The following is a 27003-nucleotide window of genomic DNA, read 5'->3' on the forward strand; positions in this document are numbered from 1 at the left end:
AACAATCTAGTCCCGGAGGCACCCACTCTTTACAACCCTCAGCCCCTATTGCCTATAATCTGGTCCCAGGGCACCTAGAGACGCCAGCCCTCTGCAACCTCCCCCCTCCCAGCCCGCATGATTATCCTTTGCCTACTTTCCCACGTAATATTTATCCTTCTACCCAACAAAAGCTGCTGGCTTATGGGAAGAGGCAGAGCAGATTTTTGTGGGGGACCTGCTGCTCTCCCACACTGCCGGCATTATTGGGAAAAAATGCTCATATATAATTCAATTCTGTCTCTGTTTAATTGTCGGAAGTAGTGACAGGCAGCCTGGAACCTTTGGTTGTCCAGTTACATAATTTGGTGACTCTGGTGGGACACAAGTGGGGTGTCCTCTTGGGTGAGTATGGACGATCCTGTTTGCTGCCTGGACTGGGGGTCTCCAGGGCTGAGGCCAGACCTTTTCTACTTGTAGCGCTGCCAGGAATTTTCCCGTTTTGAGCCCCAGCCCCAGCCTCAGCAATCCCCATTGTCTCACCGAAATCCTAAATTGAATGGAGCATTCTGGAACTATGTAACGGGGGAAGCCAGTTGTCTGTTGCCCCCTGTTTGGGGTGAGTTTGATCAGCTCCTGGTTGCAAACAGCCTCTCAAGGTTCTTGCCTGGGTATTTGGTCTGGCTGTGCATGGTAAGGTCTGGCTGTGCAGTTAGCCACAAATGGTTGTCTGTCTGTTGTATGCACTTGTAAATATTGTATATTAGGGTGGTTTTAGCCTGATGTAACTTTGCCTGGAATCTTGCTTAAATTGTTCAAGGATGGGTGCTGGTGGCTCGATCCCAAAAGATACTCCATTGGGACAGATCTTGGGGAATTGGGCTACTTATGCTTATCCACCAATGAAAAAAGGGTGTTTTACTGCAATACTGCTTGGCCTCATTCTTAAATATCCTCTTGATTGGAGAGAAGTGGACATTAGTGTTTAGGAACGCATGGTGTGAAGCTCTTGTCTGTGGGTTGTGCACGCCAGCAATATTGTATGTAAGAGTGTCTCTGTTGATTGTTTTGTGTCTCTTTGTTGTTTGGTTTAATTTTTTAAAATTCTTTATTGTTTAAAGTATTACATATGCCTCCTTTTTTCCCCCATTGACCTCTCCCCAGTTGTTCCCACTCTGGTTTAATTTTTTTAAAGATGGGGCACATGCCACTTTGCTGGGGAGCCCTAGCTGCTTATGGCAGGCTGAACCCATGGCCATAGATTGCAAGAACTTCCTAGCAGCTGCTGAGGGTTTTTAATCCCTACTCTCCTTCTCAAGGCATCAGCCGCCCCAAATGCTTAACTAGTAAGAGTTTTGTCTGTCTGTAATGTAACTTTGGATAAGGATGTTCTTTGCTTGCTTTCTTACCCTTTGGGGACTTAGTTTACTCTTCACCATTTTATGAACACAGGGAATCCTCTGTCTCTGCTATTTGGGCTTTGTGCCACTCAGAACCAAAGGTCATTTGCTGTTTTGGATTCTCAGTCCCTCCTTTTGGGAGTACTCATTTATTTACTTTAGGAATTGTTTTTGTTTCTATCTTGAAATAGGATACGATCTCTTCTTATATGCAAGATTTCATGTTGTTACAGTCTAATCCGAAAGAAAAATTTAAGAAATAAACCCTCTAAACCCCCCAAGTTTTTCTCCTAGAAGGGCCAGATCTGCAGAAGTGGCCTCGAGCAGGGGCAACTCCCACTTTGTAAAGAAAAAAAAAATAGTAAAGTCTTTGATAACTTAAAACTTTGGAGCTCTGCTGTTTAAATAGCAGAAATTATTAAATATCTAGGTATTTTGAAATAACAGGATACTGAAATATTAATTTATTTGAGTTTATCTACTTTTGACCTTTTATTTTAGAAAAGGTAGAAAAGACTTGAAACTATTAGTGGATGTTTTTTATTAGAAATATGTCTCTCAAAAGTGTAAATGTATTTGCCAATTTAAAGAATACTAACTGCTTACTTTTTAGTGATCACCTAAAAATTAAGATTTCTAAGAGGTAAGAATTCTAACCAAGTGAAAAGAAATTGTATAGTTTTGGTAATAGAAAGCATGAGGCATGAAGATGCATTTTAAAGGAAAAAAGAAAGTGAATTCTAAAGCTGGTTATGTCTGAATGGGTAAGAAGGTTTGTGAAAGTCATTGAAAGGTTGTAAAGAGAAACCTTAAAAGGAAATTATAGATAATCTGAATAATAAATTTAATTAGATAAATAAATCTAAAGTAAGCTAATGCAGAAATTGTTTAGTCTTTTCTAGTCTGTTAAAAGGGAAAAAGGTCTTTCCTGGTTTTGCTCAGGAAGCAAAAGTTCTATAAATTATTAAAATGATTATATATTATGTTATATTAATCAGGTATTTGATTACTTAAAAAGGCTGTCTTCTTAATTTCGGGAACTGAAGTTTTGTTAGCCTATATTTGTGTTTAATACCCTTTTGTCACTTTGAACGAATAATCTAATACTGTTTCATAATAATAAGGATGATATATAATCTTTTGGTAAAATAAGTTTAACAACCTTCCCAGGGTTTGAATTTTAAGAAACTTTTTTGACCTTTAATTGGCTTTAGGTCATTTCAATAGGCCCTGGAATGCCTTAATGATTTGTTTTTCTCTCCTTATGAAGGAAAATGTTATACTTAAGGTACATGGGAAGCTTTGTCAAATAAAGAAATAATAACTATATTATATTTGTATATGTATATTATTAAAATAGATGCAAAAATATCCAGGAGTCTATAAATTTATCTGGATTTATAGAAGTATTGGTGAGTCAAATCAGAGAAACAAAAATTGATTATGGGACTGAATGAACTGAAAAAATTACATAGTTTTTGTACTTTTGTTGAAAGTATTGCTGATTCTTAATTTTTGTTTTTCAGACATAAGGAAACATATCTTTTCTTAAAGCAATTCAGTAAATTATGTATTTTTCTCCCTATCCTATCCCCCCAGAATTTGGCAATTCTTAATAAGTGAGTCATGGCAAGACATTTCTTTGTATGAATTCAATAAGATCAGTTTCTGATTGTGGTTTTATTACCCAAGACTTTGACTGAAATGTCATGTCTAAAAGAGACATGCCTGGACTCTGGATGTTGCCAGAAAGTTTTAAAGAATGAAGACTGACTTTGAAGCGAGTAAGAGTACCTTGGAGAAATAGCCTGGTACCTTGCTTGGTCAGTGGTTCACGGCAGTCTTTCCAAGTAAGGAATGAAAGTTGCTTTCCTGAGAGATGGCAAGGAAGAACCTCAAGAATGTGAGGAATTCACCCAAGTCTACAGGTATTACAGGAAAACCTGATGGCAACTAAGTGGCTCCCACTTCTTTGCCCTGAGGGGCTAATTAAAGCTCAATCATGAGATTCCAGCAAAGTAGATTTTTTTATAAAAGCCTATATGATCAACTGCTATTCTTATTGTGTTCATGCAAACGATCAGGCCAAATTGAAACTAGACTTAAAACTGTAAGTAAGTTGGTCTTAATTTGGCTTCTTAATAAAAATGAGGGTGATTTTAGGGGGAAAATTGTATTTTAGTAGACTCTATAACTCACAGTTGTGAATATTAGGTTCAAAGCTTTATTTTTCATTTATGAATTGAAATGGATCCTGGATTTATCTCTAGCTTTTACCCCAATAATACTAAAAGTTATAACACAGTTTGTCTCCACCACGTTACAAGCCCTACTTGTACTCAGGGAATACCACCTCTAGACTCCTTCCATGCCCAGGCCTCATTGGCCCTTAGTATGTCCATTACTCTAAGGATCTCTTGGCTCTGAAAGAAAACTTCAACCCTCCTCAATATGAAGCAATTATGGAAGCGACCCTACACCCCTTTTCTCTGAAAGAATTCAATGCCAAGATCCTTGAGGGGATGTGGTAGGCAGTTAGACAGACATGAGCAGAGCAAGGATGGTGGGCCAACTGGAGGAGAAATGGACAGGACTCTGAGACGTGCTTCTCGCCACTCCAACTGCTCTGACGCTGGCAATGGCAGGAACCTATGTAGAACAGACTTTTACGTCTTGCCAAGTAGGAGTTGGGACACCTATTACTAATATATAGAATTATACTCATTCTATTCATTTTGGGAGGAGAGTCACATATGGAGACCTTTATGTGTTGGGACACACTGTCCGGGAAAAGGATGCAGGGATGTTTTCTCTAAAGGTTGCTGTAGTAGCTTCCTGTGGTGACTGTCGGACTTGTACTGGGTGTTCTAGTTATTGCCTTTAAGTATCTAATAACTACGATATAAACTCTTCTGATAAGTTCACCGTTCCTTATAGTAATAGACATACTAAGCTGCTGGCTGATTGGTTTCTGATATGTGGGGTAACTGTTTATTCATATATCCCTGCCAACTTTACCAGGGGGCCTTGTTCCCCAGAAATACTAAGGGTCTGAACCAAAAGAGACCTTCTCACTCTGACTGCAAAACGATCACCTGTGGAGCCCTGATGACTATATTGCTTTAACCATTTATGTTATGCTGGTAATTGTAGGTTCCCTTAAGGCAGAAGTGACTCGGCTGGCTTGTAGCACGGTAAAAGCCCTGAATGCCACTTCCAGGTGTGTACATGAGATAAAACAAGAGCTGAGCCAGGTCAGGGAAGCAGTTCTAGAGAATCAGGCTTGATTTTTCCCCTGTTTATTTTTTTAGACTGATTGCTTGCTGCTTATTTAATGTCTTTTTAGACCCTGCATTCCCTGTTTTCCATCCCCATGAACTGCTTTCAAGACAAAAGCAAAGGAAGTCCAACAGGATGAGACTTTTCATTTAAAACTAATCTCATAGATATGAGATGATGGAAATAGCAGTGGGAAATGTTAGGGGCAGACATAGAATATTGGGGACCAGCTACCATTATAAGAAATATCAATCTTGCTCTGTTAACCATAATGGTTCTGTTCTGATTAGAAAGCACATTCTAACCTGGCTAGGAGTTGTACACCCTGGGACATGGGAGCTAACACTGGAATGCAGTCCATTCTCCTGTCCTGAGAACTGCCTATATGGAAAGATTTACAACCTCGTGGCTGAAACAATATAGTTCTGGAAGCACTTGCTTTTTACAACCCCGAGCCCCTGTTGGCTGTAAGCTGGTCCTGGGGCACCTTGAGGCGCCCGTCCTCTGCAAACCCCCTGTAGTGATTATCCAGTGCCTTTCACACCTGTAATTCCTACTTTCCCACATAATATTTGTCCTTCTATCAAATATAAGCAGCTGGCTTATGGGGAGAGGCAGAGCAGATTTTTGTGTATTGACCTGCTGCTCTCCCATACTGCCGGCATTATTGGAATAAATGCTCATATATGATTCACCTCTGTCTCTGCTTAATTGGCTGAAGTAGTGACAGGCAGCATGAATTCCTTGGTTGTCCAGTTACATCCGGACATCTTTCTTGTCTTTTAGTTTGTTTTCTTGGTCTCCAGGAACTGGCTTATTGTTTCATTTACCCCTACCTATGGATAAGTCAGTCTTCCTTATTGAAGAAAATAACAACAACAAAAAACACTTCGTGCTCCACCACCCGATGCTGGTATTCAAGAGGGTCATACTTAGGTCACCAGTGATTCACAGGACCATGACAATGGACTCCCATTGAGAAACAACAGGAGACTCAGCCCTTTGCTTAGAGTGACAACTCAGCTTACCTCTTTAGTCTCCCTGATTCTACACCCAGCAGATTCCTCCCCTCCAATAGAGAAGGAGTTTTACCCATATGCAGGCCAACAGAGTACCTTCATGACCCAACATTGGATTGTGCCCAAAGTAAGCAGAACCACAACAAAACTATAAGGATAGTGACTGACTTCACGTTGGGTCTCATAGGAATCCTTGAGATGAAACGGTAGGATTCCTCTCAAGCTTTTGGCATTTTCCATGATTGACATGGCCTGTGGAAATAAGGGTAGAGTTAAAGAGACATTATTATCTCCCTATACACACAGTGCCCTTAGGACTGAAAATGGTCACTGTGGAGGAGGGCCTGTTCTGGGCCTGAAGCCTATCATTCCCCGTGGGATGTTAGAGGTACTTGCGTCATCCTTACTGAGTTTCCACCATGCACCCCGAATGTCAGGAGCTGTCTCTGGTGTTCCATGAAGGGAAGTAGGTATGATATTTATGCAAAAGATCCAGTATTAGTTCCATCCTGTCCTTGGTTCAGTACATTTGCCAGAGTAAGTTTTGAGTTTTGTTTCAATATTTTAAAGACGTCAGTAGGGAAGGAAAGCAAAACTACAGGTGCTTTAATGTGAATGTGGATTTCTGGATAAAGACAATTTAGTAGTGCTTTCCTGTAGAGAGGCTGTAGATAATCCTTCGGCCCTGGCTGAGGAACTTGCTCTTTCTGCCACACCTCGTGAGGAAGGCAGAGCTGCCAAATTCCTCTGTCTTTGCCTTTGCCAGTGTATTTGCTCAGGCCTTGTCAGATTTGGCTGTGCAGGGTGGGTCAGCCCACAGGGCGGGCTGCATACCTTCCCTGGGAGACCCAGGAAGCTGCCAGCCACTCACATGGCCGGGAAACTTCAGGTGGGACATTAGGGTTTGTTTACCGTGGTTAGGCATTTGCCCAGAGGTATCTGAAGTGCTTCAGTGAGATCCTCTTGGTGGTAATTTTTTTTAGGTATTTTAAAATAACTCTGTTTACCTTCAGTAAATGACTTCAACGACGTAATTTTTAACATTTCTTGATTTGCCTCTGCTATCTTGACAAATTATATGGTTATGTGAAATATGTTGGCTTTCTTTCCTTCTAATCTTTGTAGTCAACTCAGGAAGTCCCTGAAAGAAACCCATCCCCACTGTTTCTCTCTGCCATCAGCTCTGCTGGGTGAGTGAAAGGAAAAGGAAGGCATTTAATACAGCTGTTTTGATGATATGACCCATTGCTTCACTATCCCAGTCTTGTCCTACTTTATTGGAGAGTCCTATGGGCTGCCTCACCTAATTTGACTCCACTTTTTTTTTCTCCGTTACTGTTGCAGAAATACAGATTTGGATGAAAGAGTAAAGGACAACAGATGCTATGGAGTAGCTTTATTAGACCTTGCTGCAAGATAGAAGTTTGCTCCCATTTGAACCTATCTATTTTAACAGAGGCAAATTGGACTTGATTGGGAAAGGAAAGGCAGAGAAGGAATATATGCTTCTAGGTTTCAGTAATCTGAGGATCATGCATTTTATATATGCCCTTTCCTATAGTCTAAAATGGAAATAAAAGTGGGCAGACCACATAACTTCTTAAATAAATGGACAAGTAATATGGCGTACATTCATGAAGATTAATATTGAATTCTGTGACATGAACACATCAATTTATAAAACTTTTTCTTTTTCAGCTCAGAGCTTGCCATCTGTGGTGGCTTTTTCTTTGCTTTTTCTTTTAATGGTGTGACACTTTCCAAACCTTCATGAGGAAATACATTTATTCAGATAAGAAGTGTGCACTGAATGTCTCTTTATTTCTTCCTACATTTTCTATGCCTACTTGTTCCACAGAGCTTATGAAGAAACAAAGTGGGTGAAGTGGATGGATGCTGATGTAGTACAATGTTAGGGATGCTGGAAAGGCCTGACTTTCTAAAAAAAATCACACATTTTAGCTGTGAGACAAAAGGGAATTATAGTCCAGTTTGCCTGGGGCCTTCCCTGGATGCCTGATGACTTAGACACTGGAGTGAGCCCCAGAGTTGCTCCAAGCAACTAACAGAGTAGGAGGAACACTTAGGTGGGTCTTCTGGGATTGGTGTTGCATAAGCCAACAGCAAACACTTCCATTCTCAGCCTTTCTACGTGGGGTTGGCCATGGGTGTGTGAAGTCAAGGTCCACTCCCTGTTTCTGTGTTGCAGAATTACAGTTAGACTGGATTGACAAGTCAGGTTATGCGAGTACTTCTGGGGGGAGAAATTCCTAACCATGACACCTTAGGTCAAATGCAACAGTGGGAAGTCTAATGTTGGCTTCCAAGGACAGAAAATACACAGACTAAAATGAGCAAGCTTTTCCTCGAGGAGATCATGGGATAGTAGCAGTGGAGAGTGGAATGGCAGGCATGTTGCAACAGCAGCAGCAGGAGAAGCAGCAGCCAGTAGCAGAGGGTTAAAAACCCTGACTCTTTCCCTACCATGTGCCTGCTGTGAAACTCTAAGCATGTTACTTAACCTCTCTGAATCTCAGTTTCTTCATCTGTGAAATGAAGATGGCAGTGTTACTTTAGAAAGTTGTTAAGATGAAATCAGGTGAGGTGGAAGTGCTTCTAAGCTTACCAGGCATGGTACGTGGTCAAGAAGTGTTCCATCATTTTGAATGGGCTCTGTTCTCATTTCCTCACAGATGAACTTGTTGGGTCTTTGGCAAGTCACCTGACCACTCAGAACTTCAGTATTTTTGTTTTGAAAGTGAGGTTTCAACTTTATTACCTTTTTAGCATTCCCTCTCCCCAGGGAGAGGAGGAAAAATAAGAAGCATGTGTTTTTTCCCCCATAGGGTTAGTTGCACAGACCAGAGACTGACCCAGTACTGCCAGCTCCAGCCACTCCAGACCATTCTTCCCATGCCCATTCTTTTTTCTTTTAAATTTTTAAGTTCCTTTTTAATTTTATTTTTTATAAGTCTTTATTGTTCAGATTATACAGTTCTTCCTCTTTTTTCCCCCCCATAGCTCCCCTCCACCTGGTTCCCATCCCACCCTCTTCCCTCCCCCACACTGTCCTCATCCATAGGTGTATGATTTTTGTCCAGTCTCTTCCCACATCTCTCACACCCCTTTACCCCTGAGAGTTGTCAGTCCACTCCCTTTCTATGCCCCTGATTCTATTATATTCACCAGTTTATTCTGTACATCATATTTTTAATTCACTTGGTTTTTAGATTCACTTGTTGATAGATATGTATTTGTTGTTCATAATTTTTATCTTTACCTTTTTCTTCTTCTTCCTCTTCTTAGAGAATACCTTTCAGCATTTCATATAATACTGGTTTGGCAGTGATGACTCCTTTAGCTTTTTCTTATCTGTGAAGCTCTTTAGCTGCCCTTCAATTCTGAATGTCAGCTTGGCTGGGTAGAGTACTCTTGATTGTAGGTTGTTGCTATTCATCACTTTGACTATTTCTTGCCACTCCCGTCTGGCCTGCATAGTTTCTGTTGAGAAATCAGCTGATAATCGTATGGGTACTCCCTTGTAGGTAACTAACTGTTTTTCTCTTGCTGCTTTTAATATTCTCTCTTTGTCTTTTGCTCTTGGCATTTTAATTATGATGTGTCTTGGTGTGGTCCTCTTTGGATTCCTCTTGTTTGGGGTTCTGTGTGCCTCCTGGACTTGTAAGTCTATTTCTTTCACCAGGTGGGGGAAGTTTTCAGTCATTATTTCTTCAAATAGGTTTTCAGTATCTTGCTCTCTCTCTTCTTCTGGCACCCCCATAATTCTGATGTTGGTACTCTTGAAGTTGTCCCAGAGGCTTCTTATACTATCTTCAAATATTTGGATTCTTTTTTTTTTTCTTTTAGCTTTTCCAGTTGAGTGATTTTTGCTTCTTTGTATTTCAAATCCTTGACTTGATTCTTGCGTTCCTCTGGTTTGCTGTTGGGTGTCTGTATAATATTTTTTATTTCAGTCAGTGTATGTTTAATTTCTAGTTGGTCCTTTTCCATATCCTCGAGGGTCTTGCTAAATTTATCGGCCTTTTCTAGGAAATTCTTGAAAAACCTTATAACCGTGGTTTTGAACTCTATGTCCAGTCTTTTGTTTTCCTCCATTTCTTTGGTTTGTGATCTGTTTCTTTGTCTCCCCATTTTTGCTGCTTCCCTGAGTTGGTAGGGTAGCTTTGTGTGCTAGTTGTCCTATATGGGCCAGTGGCTTGGCCTCCCCAGTTACCTGAGGTGGACACTCTTGGTGCACCCCTTTGTGGACTGTGTGTACAGCCTTGTTGTAGTTAAGTCTTGATTATTGTTGGTATCAGTGGGAGGAGTTGACCTCCAGGCCAATTGGTTGTGAGGATCAGCTGTGTCTATGCCAGGAGACAGCCTTATTCGACTAGACTTGCACAATTGTAAAAGCCTCTGTGCTCAGCTTGGATGGGGCGGAGTTTCAGAGTGGAGCTTCAGGGTGGAGCCTACAGCCTTAGCTTCCCGTCAGCCCCACTCTATGAGGTTCCTGGGTCTCAGTGTCCCTCGGTACTCGATGCAAGCACCTCTGAGAGAAAGGCGCCCTCGAGTTTCACCCACTGCCAAACAGTCTAATCTCTCCCCCAATGAATCTGGATTCCCAGATTCTTGCCCGGAACTTGGGTTCAGTGCAGTCGGAGCTGGGGTTTAGCGCAGTCCAGAGCTTTTATCTCCTTCCCACTAGAGAATGCCAGCCAGACACTCAGCCGCCCGTCCTCTCTGGCTCCGTCCTCTCCGCAAGCGCACGCCCGTGTCTCCGTACCTCAGTCTTTTACGGCTCCTCTGATTTTCCTTATGGTTTTCTCTTTCCTTCTAGTTGTAGGATTTCCAGTCAGCCAGCTTTCCTGTGGTTCTGGATGATGTCCGTTTTGTCTTTTAGTTGTATTTTTGAAATTGTTGTGCAAGGCTGCAGTTTAGGTGTTTACCTATGCCGCCATCTTGGTTTCTCCTCCCCATGCCCATTCTTTACCATATTGTCTATGGCTGATTTATGTTACAACAACAGAGCTGAGTTTTTGGACATTGCTCACAAAGGCTAAAATAAAATATTTACTATCTGACCCTTTAAGAAAAGGATTGTTAACCTGTGGTCATAAGGAAAAAAAACAAAGAGGAGGGTTGATTCTGAGTTGCATCAGTTATGTTAATAAAAACTTTATATTTTTTATTTTATAACATTTTTATTGTTTGATGCTACCATATCAATCTTTGTCTCTTTCTGTGTTCAGAGCCAAGGACTGTCATATTTTATTTGCTACTGTAGGGTTTGTGAACAAGGATCTTGATGGTTTCTCTAATTGGGAGGAAATATTCTATAAGATGCATTTTTTAAAAGTAACTGTAATATTTTAAACAACATTGACTTTGGAATTATAGGTTAGTAGTGCCCTTTATGTATAAAAAGTGAATTTAGTCGAGTCTTTAGATTACTTTTTAGTATGCCTTAACCCTATCAGACCTGAAGCCCTGAACCTAACTGTCCCCTATACCTGGGCTCCTGAGCATTAAAGAGAAAAAATCAACATGATATAGAAAAATGTTAGTTACATGCAAACAAGTGGTTAGAATAAGATGGAACTTGGAGACATTGTAGAAAATAGGTCTATGCAAAGTACCGAAAATTAAGTACAGAGGTATAGTGGCAGATTCAGAAATTACTGAAAAATCGGTACAGCGGTCTGGAAGGTTTAAGGGTTTGACTGGTTTGTTAATTGAAAATTTCCTCACTTTGTTTATTCTTCTTTAGGCATTAGTGGTAGAACTGTTAAAGTCAAGATTTGTTTTTATGGTAGGTAGACATCTGAATGTATAAACATATATAATTTTTTTAAGGAGAGGAATGGAGTGTTGGCAGGGGGAATTGTTGTGAAATCAAAGTGATGATAATGCACATTAACTCCAAAGAATTTTAAAATCACTGTTTTTTAGGGACATCATTAATGTTGTGAATTTTGTTTCAGTAAAGGTTAATCCATTAGTTTAAATAATGTTTGGAAATAATTCTAGAAAACTCTTCTGTAGGATTTCTACTTTGCTTATACAAAGTGAAAGAAATGGAAGACCATTTTGAGATGAATTGTGAGAAGGAATGTGTGTGGGGGGGAAGTGAGTGGGAGGAATGGGTACAGGAAGTGAGTGGGAGAGGCTGAAGTTATGGTCAGTGGGGGTTCTTCAGACATTATGTGTGGAGAGACACAATTTGGGAGAGATTCAGTCAATTAGAATGTGTAGGAGGTAAATAGCAACAATCATAGGCATGAAGGAGTCTAGCAAAGGCTGAGATACCGAGAAGGTAGATGCAAGAGAAGATGATTTCATTTTCTTGTCAGGTGTCTTCCAGTCCATGTTCCCATGTGCCCCATGGTAATGTGAGTATGTTCCATTAAGAAACAATCACTGAGCCCTGGCCATTGTTGCTCAGATGTTTGAGAGTCTCCAGTGCACGGAAAGGTCATTGGTTTGATTCCTGGTCAGGGCACATGCCCAGGTTGTGGATTTCATCCCTGGTTGAGGTGGGTAAGATAGGCAACCAGTTGATTTTTCTCTCTCACATCAATGTTTCTCTCCCTTTCCCTTCCTCTATCTCTAAAATCAATAAAAAATAAATAAATGGAAAATTAAAAGCTCCATTTTTTTAAAAAAAGAGAGAAAAGAAATTATCACTGAGAACTGGCTAGATCAGGCCCAGGGTAGACACTTGGGCTCCTGCCCTAAAGACGTTTACAATTTTATTTTTTGTTAAACCTTACCTGAGGATTATTATTCCATTGATTTTTATGGAGAGTGGAAAGGGGGGCAGCTAGGGAGAGAGAGAGAGAGAGAGAGAGAGAGAGAGAGAGAGAGAGAGAGAGAGAAACATCAATGTGAGAAAGGCACATTGAATGGTTGCTCCCTCACGAGCCTTGACTGGGGCCAAGATTGAACCTGCAAACCAAGTATGTGCCCTTTACTGGGAATTGAATCCATGACCCTTCCATGTGCAGGCTGACACTCTAACCACCGAGCAATGCTGGCTGGGAAAAGACATTTACATTCTAATAGGGGAGATAAGTACAGGTAGAGCTATTGATGGGTATATATAAATCTAATATACATGTGCTCTATGTGTGTAAATCTAATATATATGATATGCATGCATAAATATAATATATGTATTACATGTGTGAATATGAATATATGGAGGTATGCATATATATGAAGGTATGCATATGTGTTTGCTTATATATATAGCTTATGTATGTTTTCCCTAAGATTTAGCTGGTAACCAATACTCAAGCAACCAGTGATATTTTAAAAACATGCCTAGTAAGTTAATATTGTTTATCTTACTCATAATTGGAATGTAGAAAACAACTGTTTAAAATATTGCATGTGTTTCTAGCATTTTGTGATTTTTAATATATCAAATTTTAGATGCAATCCTAAAAATGTCACTTATTTTTAAGAGCATAGATTTTTTTAAAATTCACTAAATCAAATAATTGCATGCATTTTGAACTTTGGGTTACTTAACAAAATGTTTAGCTGTTTAAATTGTAAAAACATACAAAATTATAGAGAACACTGAGGAATAGTAACCATGCACCCCAGAGTTTCAGGATGGTTTGTCAGCACTGTTTAGGGACAGACCTCAGAAGGCCTGGTCACATAGCAGAATGTGCCTATGTGAGTAGCATGGTGTAAGGAATTCCAACGGAGATCCCTTTGAGTGTTCTCTTCACAAGTCAGTGTTTTTTTTTTTTTTATGAAGTGAAAAACTTTAATTTGCTTGATTTGGGGGTTAGGTGCATGAGTGCATGATTCAGACATTTTTCTACCAATTGAAAGGTACGGAATAGTATAGACTTTCTCCACAATTTCCCTTTCTTTCTTTCTTTCTTTCTTTCTTTCTTTCTTTCTTTCTTTCTTTCTTTCTTTCTTTCTTTCTTTCTCTCTCTCTCTCTCTTCTCTCTCTCTCTCTCTCTCTCTCTCTTTCTTTCTCTTTCTTTCTCTCTCTCTCCCTCCCTCCCTCTCTCCCTCCCTCCCTCCCTCCCTCCCTCCCTCCCTCCTTTCCTTCCTTCCTTCCTTCCTTCCTTCCTTCCTTCCTTCCTTCCTTCCTTCCTTCCTTCCTTCCTTCTTTCTTCCTTCCTCCCTCCCTCCCTTCCTCCCTTCTTTCCTTTTATTGTGCATTTTTTCATATGAATTCAGTTGTTCTTGGTCTGAACAAGTGGGTCCTATAAAGATGCTTCCAGGGAGAAGATAACTGGAACTTGCAAGTGTCTCCTCTGACCTGTTACTATGAGACAGCCTTAGCTGTGACGCTTATCTTTAATGTGCTTGCTACATTGCATCTCTTTCCTATAATTAACTGCAGATTTATAGGTATTATCATTTTGGGTGCTGTGGGTCTTCCCTGTTGAATGACCACTGTTAGTGGGTTCCTATCAACTGAGTTTTCTGGAGCTTATCTCTGATCTTTATAGTCTGAAGGAGGCTGACAAAGTAGAGGAAAGATTTGAACAGGGAAGAGCCCAATAAGCAGGTGATTATGGTAGTATTCCCTCGAGATGATTAGGTTGGAACCAAAGCAGGGGTGGTGAGAGTCAATGGGTAGGTGAGCGTTAGACTGAATTGGAAGATAGACTTGACAGTGATAGGCTAGTGACCATTTAATTGGATGTGGATGTGAAGAGAGTGAGGGAGGAGGTTCCAACCTTGGGCAATAAATTCAGCTATGGTAATTATTATTTGAGCAATCTCTATATAATCTAGAGAAACCTTCTATAGTTTTAAGAGAGCAATGTTACAAGTGAGTTGAAGATCTAATTTTATAGTCTTTAAAATCATATTTATACCAGTAAAACAGATAATCCAAATTTTTGGGAAATGGTGGATACCCTTTGTGTATTCATATTTACTGTTTATGATCCTCACTCCTTTATTCAATAAACAATTACTGAGTGCTATTATAAGTCAAAAACTGTTCTATGTATTTAGAATAAAGACAATTTTGAAGGCCTGGTCTCTAATCTCAAGGGGCTTACGATATAATACTAAGAAATATTTAGTGATGAAGAGACTAGTGCAAAGTGGATGAATTGATTGCAAATTGAAAAAATCAGAAATGATGATCATGAAATTACAAAATAATAATCTAGATATAAAAGTAAGATTTTAATTATAAAATTAGATTTGTGATTCTAAGTTTTTCAATGGAAAATAGAATGATACTTCCAATCTTTGTGAAATTGTTTATTTCAGCCTGTGGCCAGGAGGATTGCAGTATATTTGTAGTGTATCTCATGTTTCTCTACTGAAGACCATGAGACTAGGAAATTGTAAGCCCCCTAGGTATTGCTGAGCTGCAAAAATGCTGGATTTGGTGGGTAGGAATGAGTAGAAAAACTTTCAATCAGGGTATCTCAGTGTTGGCACTATTAAGGAGAGTTTGGCTGTGAGTCCTGTTTACCCAATTACAGCTCTGCTCCTACTTCTCTCACTAATTAGAGAGATTAATGATTGCTCAGATTGCCCAACTATGAACTATATCCATAAGAAGAACAGAATTTAGAAGACATTAAGAGGAAGATCTGGGAAGGCAGAGTGGATGAGTGACACTTTTTCCTCTTGACCATCTATCTATTCACTGCCTATTCAACCTTAAAAGTCAGTCAACATCACCTCCCAGGTCCAGGTAGACTTTTTTAGTCTCTCTGCTATACCATACCCAGCATTGAAAATTGCTCTGTATGACTTTATTCTGGTGTATTATAGCTATTTAATTCAATGTCTGTCTCCCCAAACATGGTGAATTCTTGGAGAGCAAGCACTAGGTGTCACTAATTTTTCTATCCCTTGGTACTGAAACAGTGCTAGAAGCATATTGGGTGCCTAATATCTTAAATGAACAAATAATGAAAGAAGCTAAAGAGAATAAGAGCGATAAGTTGGTAAATCCATTACAGAGGACAATCTGGTAATGTTTATCTACCAAAGTTAAAATGTACTAATCCTTAGATCCAGCAATTACATCTCTAAAAATTAATCCTACAGTCATATACAACATGTGCCAAAGATTTATGTACAGTGTTATTTACTTTAGCATTGTTTGTTAGCAAAAGCTTGGAAATGATGGAAATGTCCACTAATATTGATGAAATTGATTGTGAAATAATTCATACTGTGGAATGCCAAGCAGCTGTGAAAATTAAAATGTAGAAAGGTCTTCAGGATATAATGTTAAAGGAAAAAAGCAAGATTCAGAACAGTGTAATATGCAAACAATAGTGTAAAAAACAGAGGAAATATCTACATCTTACATTTGCATAGATAGAAAGATAGATATACGTATATCTTATATAAATAAAAACGTAAATGTTCGTTTGTTCAAAATCTTAAATCTCCAAAAGTTCTTCACCGATTGCTTTGAAATTTTGACACAACATTGCATTCGAATATGCGCATGTTTTTATATACCTTATACCTACTATTATATAGATGTCACACCTGTGACAGGTAAAAACATGCTTTTTTGAAAAACAGCACCATCTGTTGGACGTAAAAGCAACACACGCTATACTAAATATTTTATGATTTCATTTCAATGTTTCTGATTTACGATCCATTTACGATTTCCAAATTTTCAATTTTACGATTCCATTTCAATGTTGATAATGATTGAATATTTGTGCTTAGAAATCGCGAACGAAGTTCTCAATCAATTGGGAATGCCATCACCGAATCGATCTGCTGCTGCTTTGTTCAATGTAGAATTGCATCGAGAACAAAATTACAACACGGGTGATCTTTTGTCGTATGTGCAATCAAATATTCCTAAGCTAATGCTTGAGCAAAAAGGCATTTACGATCAAATAATGCAAACTGTCAATATCGGGGTTGGAGAAATCTTCTTAGATGCGCCAGGAGGAACTGGTAAAATGTTCCTAATTACATTGATTCTGGCAGCAATTCGATTCCAAAATGACATAGCCTTAGCTCTTGCGTCGTCCAGAATAGCTGCGACATTGCTACCAGGTGGAAGAACTGCTCATTCCGCTTTGAAATTGCCATTGAACATGCAATTCATTGAAACTCCCACATGCAACATTTCCAAAGCATCCGGCATGGCAAAAGTATTGCAGAAATGCAAACTTATTGTTTGGGATGAATGCACAATGGCGCACAAAAAATCACTCGAGGCTCTTGATCAATCACTGCAAGATTTATGTGGAAACAGACCATTTGTTAACGCATTAATATTGCTTGCAGAAGATTTCAGGCAAACATTACCTGTAACTCCTCGATTAACACCAGCAGACGAAATAAATGCTTGCCTGAAATACTCTACTTTGTGGTGACACGTAAAGACATTAAAATTAACTACAAATATGCATGTCCAGCTGTAAAACGATCGATCAGCTGAGATATTCTCACATCAATTACTGGAAATTGGGAACGGAAAGGTGCCGGTTGATCTGACCTCAGGATGAATTTCATTGCCTCATAACTTCTGCAATTTAGTGATGTCAAAAGAAGAATTGGTTGAAAAAGTATTTCCCAATATTTAAACCAATTATAAGAATCATGATTGGCTGAGTAAACCAGCTATTCTTGTGAGAAGAGGGCGAGGCAGAGGTGGTTAGGAGGATCAGCAGGCAGGTGAACACTTAGGAGCCAGCGGTCCCAGATTGTGAGAGGGATGTCTGACTGATGGTTAGGCCTGTTCCCACTCAGGCCTAAACTGACAGTCAGACATTCCCCAAAGGGTCCCAGATTGAGAGGGTGCAGGCCGGGTCCTGCACGATTTTCATGCACCAGACCTCTAGTCCTATCTAATAATAGAATAATATGCAAATAACCATCAGTCTGCTACGCCCACGATTGGGCGGCAGGAGGCTGGGGGGCGGGACTTGGGGTGGACTCTCAATGTCAGGATCCGTGGCTGCTGAGTGGGGCTGCTGCGGACAGGACATCTGGCTCCCCTGCCATTGGAGGCGGGGAACCGGGTGTCCGCGCCGGCTCCAGGCCAAAAGCCTAGGGTCATCACAACCAGAAAGGCCTACCGGTAACCAGGAAGTGCATGGAGCACTTCTTGGTCCCTCCCCTCCACTTCCCCCGCCCCCGGTCCACAGGCTCCCATCAGGCTGGATGGCCAATGGAGAGCCATAGGGAACTGGCCTGGGTGGCAGCGAAGCGGGACTGGGGATTGGCGAGCGGGCACAAGGCAGACCTCCTGCTCCCTCCCCCAGCTGACACTCTTCTGAAAGGCACGTGGAGCCTCCACTGCACAGCCTTCCTGGACGAGGACTCACAGCTGTGAGAGGCTCCAGAGCAGAGACTTCAACAAGGACTTCAGTGCCTCCTCAGGGGGGAAAAACCACCACCTCCCTACTCCCCAGCTGCTTCAGTGTCTGCAAGAAACTGCGCATGCTCCTCCCTGAGAGATGGGCGGTTCCCTGGTGGCGGTTGGGCCAGTGCAGGAATGGAGGGAGGGAGGGCGGGGCAGGAGCAAGGGGGAAGCCCCGGTTCCCTGCACCTCCTCCCACAGGCATAGCCCTTCCAGGTGTTATGATAAAGAGTTGTGTTTTTCTAACTCTGTCCAGGTAAAGGAAACAAGTGTCTGTTGACTTCTGATCTTACTCTCCGAGCCGCCAGTTAATCCCTCTGGATGCATCATATCCAACCTCCAAAGGATCCAAGGGGCAGGTTCAACCTTCGTTCCACAGGTGAGGAAACTGACCAATAAACACATGGGTCTCATAACTCAGTGTCAGCTCCCGCAGAAATCTCCGGGTAATAACTCAGATTGTATATCTAAGGGTATATTTTCTTTTATTTTCATGTTTAATTCAACCCCAGGAATTAAATAATACAATCCTATCTAATAAAAGGGTAATATGCAAATTAACCATCACTCCAACACACAAGATTTCCATCCCCATGTGGTCAAAGATCCTGCCCCCATGTGGACACAAGATGGCTGCCACAAGATGGCCAGGAGGGGAGGGCAGTTGGGAGGGACCAGGCCTGCAGGGGAGGGCAGTTGGGCGGGACCAGGCCTTCAGGGGAGGGCAGTTAGGGCCAACCAGGCCAGCAGAGGAGGGCAGTTAGGGGCTATTGGGCTGGCAGGGGAGTGGTTAGTGAGTGATCAGGCTGGCAGGCAGAAGAGGTTAGGGGCAATCAGGAAGGCAGGCAGGCGAGCAGTTGGGAGCCAGCAGTCCTGGATTGTCAGAGGGATGTCCAACTGCCTGTTTAGGCCCTATCCTACCTGGATCTGGCCTAAACAGGCAGTCGGACATCCCTCGAGGGGTCCCAGATTGGAGAGGGAGCATGCTGGGCTGATGGACACCCCCCCCCCCCGTGCACAAATTTTGTGCACCGGGCCTCTAGTAAAGAATAAAATGAGTTCAGAGGGCTCAGCATTGTATTCCCAGAGCCTTTGGTCCCACACAAACCACAGAGCTCAGTTATTCTGAGATGAAAGAAAAGGAAAGAGAAACATGAAAGGTTTCCTAGCTCAGTCATAGAGACATCTCATAGCCACATACTAAGGACACGGCATTAACTTAGGGGTGGAAAGGACACAAATGGAATAGAAGATGGAGCCATTTCCATTCAGATTCAAACCAAGTTAACAAGGCAGAAAAAACAATGGACACCATGAAAGAATGAGATGAAATGGTTTGGTAGGGAGTGTCACAGACCTCGCAGGGACAGCACCTGGGGCTCCAGACATGATGGGAGGAGAGAGGGGGCTGGTTCAGAGGAAGTGCGTGGAATGGCCTGGGAGTAGGAACAAGAGGGTGATATGCAGAAGGTGGGCCCCACCGGGTGATGATAGGGGGCAAGCCTGCGGGAGGTGGCCAAGTGCCCCCACCTCTGCTGAGGGGTGCATGCGTCTGTCCTGGGAGCTACGGCTGATGGAGAGGGAGGCTGTGGCTCTATGTGGATGAGTTGCCAATGAGAGCTTCCCTGCAGCCAGAGTACTCAGTGTTCTCAACACGGTGGGAGCACAGGATCACATACACAACGTAACGAAAGAAAAAGCATCCTATTACCAACTTTTTCACAGACTTCTGTTTCTGGTATCTATATTCCCAATGTGTCCACAAGTAAATTGGAAAAAGAAAAAAGATTTGTACATGATATGACTGCATCTTTAGAAAACCCAAGTGATCGCAACCAGAGCACTTTTAACACCTCATGAGCCAAATACACTGATGAACAAAAAGAGACACAGATGCATGAATAGACTGTGGAACCTCAGAGGGAAGGCGGGGGAGGGTGGGTGGGTGGGAAGAGATCAACCAATGGTCTGTGCACATATATGTATCATCCCTGGACACAGACAATGGGGTGGTGAGGGCCTAGAGGGGGTTGTAGGCTGCAAAAGATTAATGGGGGGAAAGGGGACCTATGTAAACCTTTCAACAATAAAAATTTAATTAAAAAGAGTAAAAAATAAAAATAAAATAAAAGCTAAGAATAACTGCCCTGGCCAGGTGGCTTCATTGGTTGGAGCTTCGTCCTGTACATTGAAAGGTTGCGTGTTTGAGCCCATGTCGGGGTGTGTCTGGGAGGCCACTGAGCAAGTGGTGCCTGGAGAAGGGAGGCTCCTCAGAGCTAAACACAGTCCAGGCCTCACCCATGATCCCAGGCCCATCCTCTGCTGAGTGAGACCAGACCTCCCAGCTTCCTGTCGAGTCCCTGGTCTCTGAGTCATAAGGCCACTTCCCCATGTTCCCCAGAATGGACTGCTCAGTAACCATCCATACTAATAAAAGGGTAATATGCTAATTAGACTAGGTGACCGGACATCTTCTGGACATCCAACTTCCTTCCAGACAAAGCCACAGTGGTGAGGGCTGAGGCAGAGGTGGTTAGGGGCAATCAGGTGTGCAGGGGAGGGCAGTTGGGGGCCATCAGGCCAGCAGGGAAGGGCAGTTGGGGGCCATCAGGCCAGCAGGGAAGGACAGTTGGGGGCCATCAGGGGAGCAGTTAGATAGCGATTAGGCCAGCAGGCAGGCAAGCAGTTAGGAGCCAGCAGTCCCGGATTGCGAGAGGGATGTCTAACTGCTGCTGCCCTGTGAATGGGGCCTAAACTGGCAGTCAGACCTCCCCCAAGTGGTCCTGGATTGGAGAGAGTGCAGGCTGGGCTGAGGGGGATTCCCCCCGCCACCCCATGCAAAAATTTTGTGCACCGGGCCTCTAGTCATATATAAGTTGCCTGTTGATAAAAGGAGAGAATCAGTGGGGTTTTTAGAAACCAAAGGTCATATTAAGAACCAAGAAAAAAAAAATCCTTCTAAAAGTGCATAGAACAGAAGTTGAACCCCAGCCAGGTGAATATCATTCTCCCACAAGTACACATGGGGAAAAAATTCTATTGACCATGTTCAATTATTTTCAAACTAGAGTCCCGGTGCACGAAATTTGTGCATGGAGGGGGGTGTCCCTCAGCCCAGCCTGCACCCTCTCCAATCTGGTACCCCTTGAGGGATGTCCGACTGCCCGTTTAGACCCGATCCCACGGGATCGGGCCTAAACGAGCAGTCGGACATCCCTCTCACAATCCAGGACTGCTGGCTCCCAACTGCTTGCCTGCCTGCCTGCCTTCCTGATTGCCCCTAAATCACTTCTGCCTGCCAGCCTGATCACCCCCTAACCACTCCCATGCCAGCCTGATTAATGTCTAACTGCTCCCCTGCCAGCCTGTTTGCCCCCAACTTCCCTCCTCTGCCGACCTGATCGCCCCCAACTGCCCTGCCTTGCAGGCCTGGTGCCTCCCAACTGCCCTCCCCTGCTGGCCATCTTGTGATGGCCATCTTGTGTCCACATGGGGGCAGGATCTTTGACCACATGGGGGCAGCCATATTATGTGTTGGATTGATGGTCAATCTGCATATTACTCTCTTATTAGATAGGAGGATAGGCACATGGGGAAAAAATTCTATTGACCATATTCAATTATTTTCAAATATGTGCTCTGAATAGTTTAAATGTCACACTTGTCTTTAGAGTATCCAGTATCTGCTTTCTTCTGGCTAAAAGAACTTTCATTTAAACCAGAAACTAGGCAAAAATTAAACTGTTAAAAATGTGACTTCTTTAACATATCTTTTTTATTTTGGTTAAGTAAGAAAAACAATTTTTTACTTTAAGGATGTGTTCTTTTTTTACTGGAGTGTAATATTCCATTGTGTAGATCAGTGATGGCGAACCTATGACACGTGTGTCAGCACTGACACGCGTAGCCATTTTTGATGACACGCGGCCGCATGCCGAGGATGAAACATTTGCTGCTCCTGAGGATGAAACATTTGCGAAATAATGTTTTTTCCTCAAAGTGACACACTACCCGAGTTATGCTCAGTTTTTTGGCGAAGTTTGACACACCAAGCTCAAAAGGTTGTCCATCACAGGTGTAGATGTACTCATGAGTAGATGTAATCCACTCATCTGCTGATGGGCACTTAAGCTGTTTCCAAATCTTAGCTATGGTAATTGTGCTGCTATGAACATAGGAATGCATATATCCTTTCTGATTGGTGTTGCCAGTTTCTTGCGATATATTTCTAGAAGTGGAATCACTGGGTCAAATGGGAGTTCCATATTTAAGATGCCCATGAAAAACACACACGGTGTCAAAATGAGCCAGAGGAAAATCATTTGGGCAAAAAATGAAAAAGGGAGTTCCATATTTAGTTATTTGAGGAAACTCCATACTAAAAAGAAGGAATTCTTACCAATTACAACAGCATGGATGGAACTGAAGAGCATTATGCTAAGTGAAATAAGCCAATCAGAGAAAGATAAATATCACATGATCTAACTCATTAGTGGAATATAATGAACAACATAAACTGATGAATAAAAACAGGTCCAGAGACAGAGAAGCATCATTCCGACCATCAAATCTCAGAGGGAAGGTACGGGAGGGTGGGGGTGAGGAAGAGAGATCAACCTAAGGACTTGTATGCATGCATATAAGCCTAAGCAATGAACATAGACATCAGGAGCGTGAGGGTATGAGTGGGGGTTCAGGGGATGGGGAAGATAAGGACACATATGTAATACCTTAATCAATAAAGAAAAAAAAAGGATGTGTTCTTTCATATTCCACAAAATATTTTGAAACATATTTTTACAAAGAGGTTTTGACTTAGCAATCAAATAAATGAAAAAATTAGGTTTGAACTGTGGCTTGAAACCCAACTAAATCAAAACAGAAAGATTAAGAGTTAAAATGTTAATGTTTTTAGACACATGTAAAACTTCAGTCAATTAAAAATATCATTTTTACATGAACTTCTTGGTTATCAGAAAAATAGTCAGAAATTAGAGGCACTTCTGGTAAGTCAGTATTTTCTTTTAGGACATCAAACTCTACTTCATTATTTTCTTTTCAATTCATGTGAGAGGAACCCTGAGCTCTTAATTTGTCAGCATGTAGAGACCCCTGCACCGGCTTTAACAGAAGCTGAGCTTCCCTCCTCCACATGGACCAGGATTGGTGGAGCCCATCCCCTTTCAAATTGCCTGCAATTTCATCATTGCACGACGGGTAGTTCAAAAACGCATTTTTGAAAATTTGTGCAAGAATGTCATTGAGGTGACCTCTTAGGGTGAGCGCTGCTAGGGGAGGTTGTGCACCTGTAAGACTTTGACAGTTGTTCTCCCAGAGGAGGGGACTCCCCACTGCTCCCTAGAAAATCTGCTGGCGCCCCTGCTGCCTCACTTTGTCCCCAGGACTGGTCCCCACTAGACAAGAAGCCTGTCAGTCTAATGGTGACAGTGCTCTCTCCCCAGGGTTCACAGTGTGTATCTCCCCTTTGGGGAGGTGGGGCATCTCTGAGATGGACTGGTGTGTGCACTGCCTCTAGAACAGTGGTTCTCAACCTCTCTAATGCCGCTACCCTTTAATACAGTTCCTCATGTTGTGGTGACCCCCAACCATAAATTATTTTCATTGCTACTTCATAACTGTAATTTTGCTACTGTTATGAATTGTAATGTAAATATCTGCGTTTTCTGATGGTGTTAGGCAACCTTGCTAGCAGTTCTCAACTTGTGGGTCATGTAGAGCCTAAGACCATCGGAAGGATAGTGATGATCCTTGCTCAGCCTTGTGAATGTACTTCATGTTCAAGAATGGCACCATTTAAAATAAAACAATAACTTTATTATTCAAAAGGGATTTTACAATGGAAAAATAAAGGTCAAAACTGGAAAAAAGAAAATAATAAAAGCAAAACTCGCCCAAAACCCCAAAGTAATAAAAGGATCAAAAAAGCAAGTACGCCATGGAGAACATAAAGACAAAATAAGAGCAGTAAAGAAAATGGAAATATCAAGAAGGCGGGGGACGACAAGTTCTTTCCTTGGGACGGGGTGAGGGCATTCAACAAGCGGCCCTTGAGTTGGCTCCTCCACAGGCAGCTCCTCCTCTGAGGCAGGAACCAGCAAGGGTCCTGGGGAGGGTTCTTCTTCCAGCGCTGGTGGGGCCTCAGTTGTGTCTGGGGCCGGCCCTGGCTCCACAGCTGCAGCTGGAGAGGCTGCTGGAGGTGGCACGGGCTCTGGAGGTTCACACGCCTCCAGCTCTGCCTCCAGCTCTGCCTCCAGCTCTGCCTCCAGCTGTGCCTCCAGCTCTGCCTCCAGCTCTGCCTCCAGCTCCTCAGGGTGGACTTGGGGTGTTACAGGAGGAGCCACGTCTGCCCCCTGGGCTGGTGCTGGAGTGGTGAGAGGAGAGAAGGTCACCCACGTGCCAGAATTCCCTTCTGCCCCCCAAACACAGAACACAGCTAGAGCCCAGGACCCACCACAGGACGCCCTCCCGCCCAAAGTCCAGCAGGCGGGTGGTCTGAGCCAGTCTTTGCTCCTGGCCAGGCTCTGGGGGGCTCCCTGCGTGTCTGGCAACAATCCCTCCCCATAAGCTCACAGGGACCTCCCCACCCATTCCACCCCCACCGCCCACCTCCTCACCCTTGGGCTCTGCTTCCATGGGCTGCAGGAGGTCTTCTAGCCACGGGACAAAGCACGGGAGCCCCGAGTTGAAAAGTGCCATCTGCCTGTTGGGACTGAACGGCTTCCGGGTCGGAGGCTGGTGGGGCCTGTGTGGCTCGGGTGGAGGAGTCCATCTCCCTGCACCCATGGGCCCTGGCTCCCCAGACCCCCAGGTGGCCACACGCACTTCAGGCCTGCGCTGGCCCAAAGCGGTGTGGCTCACCAGCCCCTCCCTGAGGCACATGGGGCGGGGGTATTCATAGAACAGATGCGGCTGCTCCACGATCATATTCATCCAATCGTTGACCAGGGTTGAGCTCTGCAATGACAGTGATGGGCAGCTGACTGGGAGGACTCAAGCCTGGCCCTGGTCACTGCTGCTTCTGCCCACTGGACCTTCTGCTCCCGGATCGGGTCCAGCCCTGTGTCTACACACACATCCACCCAGCCAGCCTTGACCTGGGGTGTGAACATCACTGGTCCTGACCCCCAAACCCAGCCTGTTCCTCTTCTGGACAGACCCTCCCCAGGTGAACACCCCCTCTACCCCCCACCCCACCCCCCAAACACACGGGGAGGGGACATGGGCTGCTCAGGTGGGATCAGGGCGGTGGCCTGGCCCGAACAAACCGCCTGTGTTACCTCTGAGCGCCGCCGCCGGGAAAAGGGCCACAGGCGTCCTTTGCGCTGAGTCCGGGTCCGGATCCAGCGGCGGCCACGACTAAACACACTCTCCTCGCTGCCTCTCTGGAGGCATCGGCCTCGGGACACGGGGAGACAACACGAAAACATGGTGTCCTCTCCAAGGTCTCTATCCGAGTGAGAGGGAAGGGCAGTTATAGAATGTGGCTGCCTGGTTACCGGGGCTCCAGGTTCTGTTGGGCTCCATCGTCAGGAGGTGAGGTCACTGCTCATGTCTGAGGAGGGGCTTGGGCAAGGGGACCCAGCCAGTGACCTCACTTCCTGACGATGGTGCCGCTGGATCCGGACCCGGACTCAGCGCAAAGGACGCCTGTGGCCCTTTTCCCGGCGGCGGCGCTCAGAGGTAACACAGGGGGTTTGTTCGGGCCAGGCCACCGCCCTGATCCCACCTGAGCAGCCCCATGTCCCCTCCCCGTGTGTTTGGGGGGTGGGGTGGGGTGAAGGGGGTGTTCACCTGGGGAGGGTCTGTCCAGAACAGGAACAGGCTGGGTTTGGGGGTCAGGACCAGTGATGTTCACACCCCAGGTCAAGGCTGGCTGGGTGGATGTGTGTGTAGACACAGGGCTGGACCCGAACCGGAGCAGAAGGTCCAGTGGGCAGAAGCAGCAGTGACCAGGGCCAGGCTTGAGTCCTCCCAGTCAGCTGAGATCACTGTCATTGCAGAGCCCAACCCGGGCCAAGGAGAGGCCAAAGCTGGTCAAGGAGGAGCAGCAGCTGGTCCATGAAGACCCCCGCCCCATGTGCCTCAGGGAGGGGCCGGTGAGCCACACCACTGAGGGCCAGCGCAGGCCTGAAGTGCGTGTGGCCGCCTGGGGGTCTGGGGAACCAGGGCCCATGGGTGCAGGGAGATGGACTCCTCCACCCGAGCCACACAGGCCCCACCAGCCTCCGACCCGGAAGCCGTTCAGTCCCAACACGCGGAGGTTACATTTCAACTCGGGCTCCCCATCTTTGGCCCGCGGCCACAAGACCTGGAGCCCAAGGAGGCAGAGCCCAAGGGTGAGAAGGTGGGCGGTGGGGGTGGAATGGGTGGGGAGGTCCCTGTGAGCTTATGGGGAGGGATTGTTGCCAGACACACAGGGAGCCCCCCAGAGCCTGGCCAGGAGCAAAGACTGGCTCAGACCACCCGCCTGCTGGACTTTGGGCGGGAGGGCGTCCTGTGGTGGGTCCTGGGCTCTAGCTGTGTTCTGTGTTTGGGGGGCAGAAGGGAATTCTGGCACGTGGGTGACCTTCTCTCCTCTCACCACTCCAGCACCAGCCCAGGGGGCAGACGTGGCTCCTCCTGTAACATCCAAAGTCCACCCTGAGGAGCTGGAGGCAGAGCTGGAGGCAGAGCTGAAGGCAGAGCTGGTGGCGTGTGCACCTCCAGAGCCCGTGCCACCTCCAGCAGCCTCTCCAGCTGCAGCTGTGGAGCCAGGGCCGGCCCCAGACACAACTGAGGCCCCACCAGCGCTGGGAGAAGAACCCTCCCCGGGACCCTCGCTGGTTCCTGCCTCAGAGGAGGAGCTGCCTGTGGAGGCGCCAACTCAAGGGCCGCTTGTTGAGTGCCCTCACCCTGTCCCAAGGGGAAAACTCGTTTGCCCCCAACTCCTCAATATTTCCATTTTCTTTACTGTTCT

At 44.3% G+C, this 27003-nt stretch overlaps 1 protein-coding gene across 1 annotated transcript; it reads right to left on the reverse strand.

Moving 5' to 3' along the window:
• Nucleotides 1-21674: 21674 nt before the first annotated feature.
• LOC129150106 (protein TsetseEP-like) lies at nucleotides 21675-25474 on the reverse strand. Its single transcript, XM_054720296.1, has 4 exons — nucleotides 25325-25474; nucleotides 24662-25001; nucleotides 23980-24408; nucleotides 21675-21751 (listed from the first exon to the last, which is right to left on the reverse strand). Exons 1-4 carry the CDS (start codon nucleotides 25472-25474, stop codon nucleotides 21675-21677), a joined length of 996 nt encoding a protein of 331 aa, XP_054576271.1.
• Between the last annotated feature and the right edge of the window lie 1529 nt (nucleotides 25475-27003).

The sequence above is a fragment of the Eptesicus fuscus genome, chromosome 8 (assembly GCF_027574615.1).
Source record: "Eptesicus fuscus isolate TK198812 chromosome 8, DD_ASM_mEF_20220401, whole genome shotgun sequence".
Taxonomy (NCBI): Eukaryota; Metazoa; Chordata; class Mammalia; order Chiroptera; family Vespertilionidae; genus Eptesicus; species Eptesicus fuscus.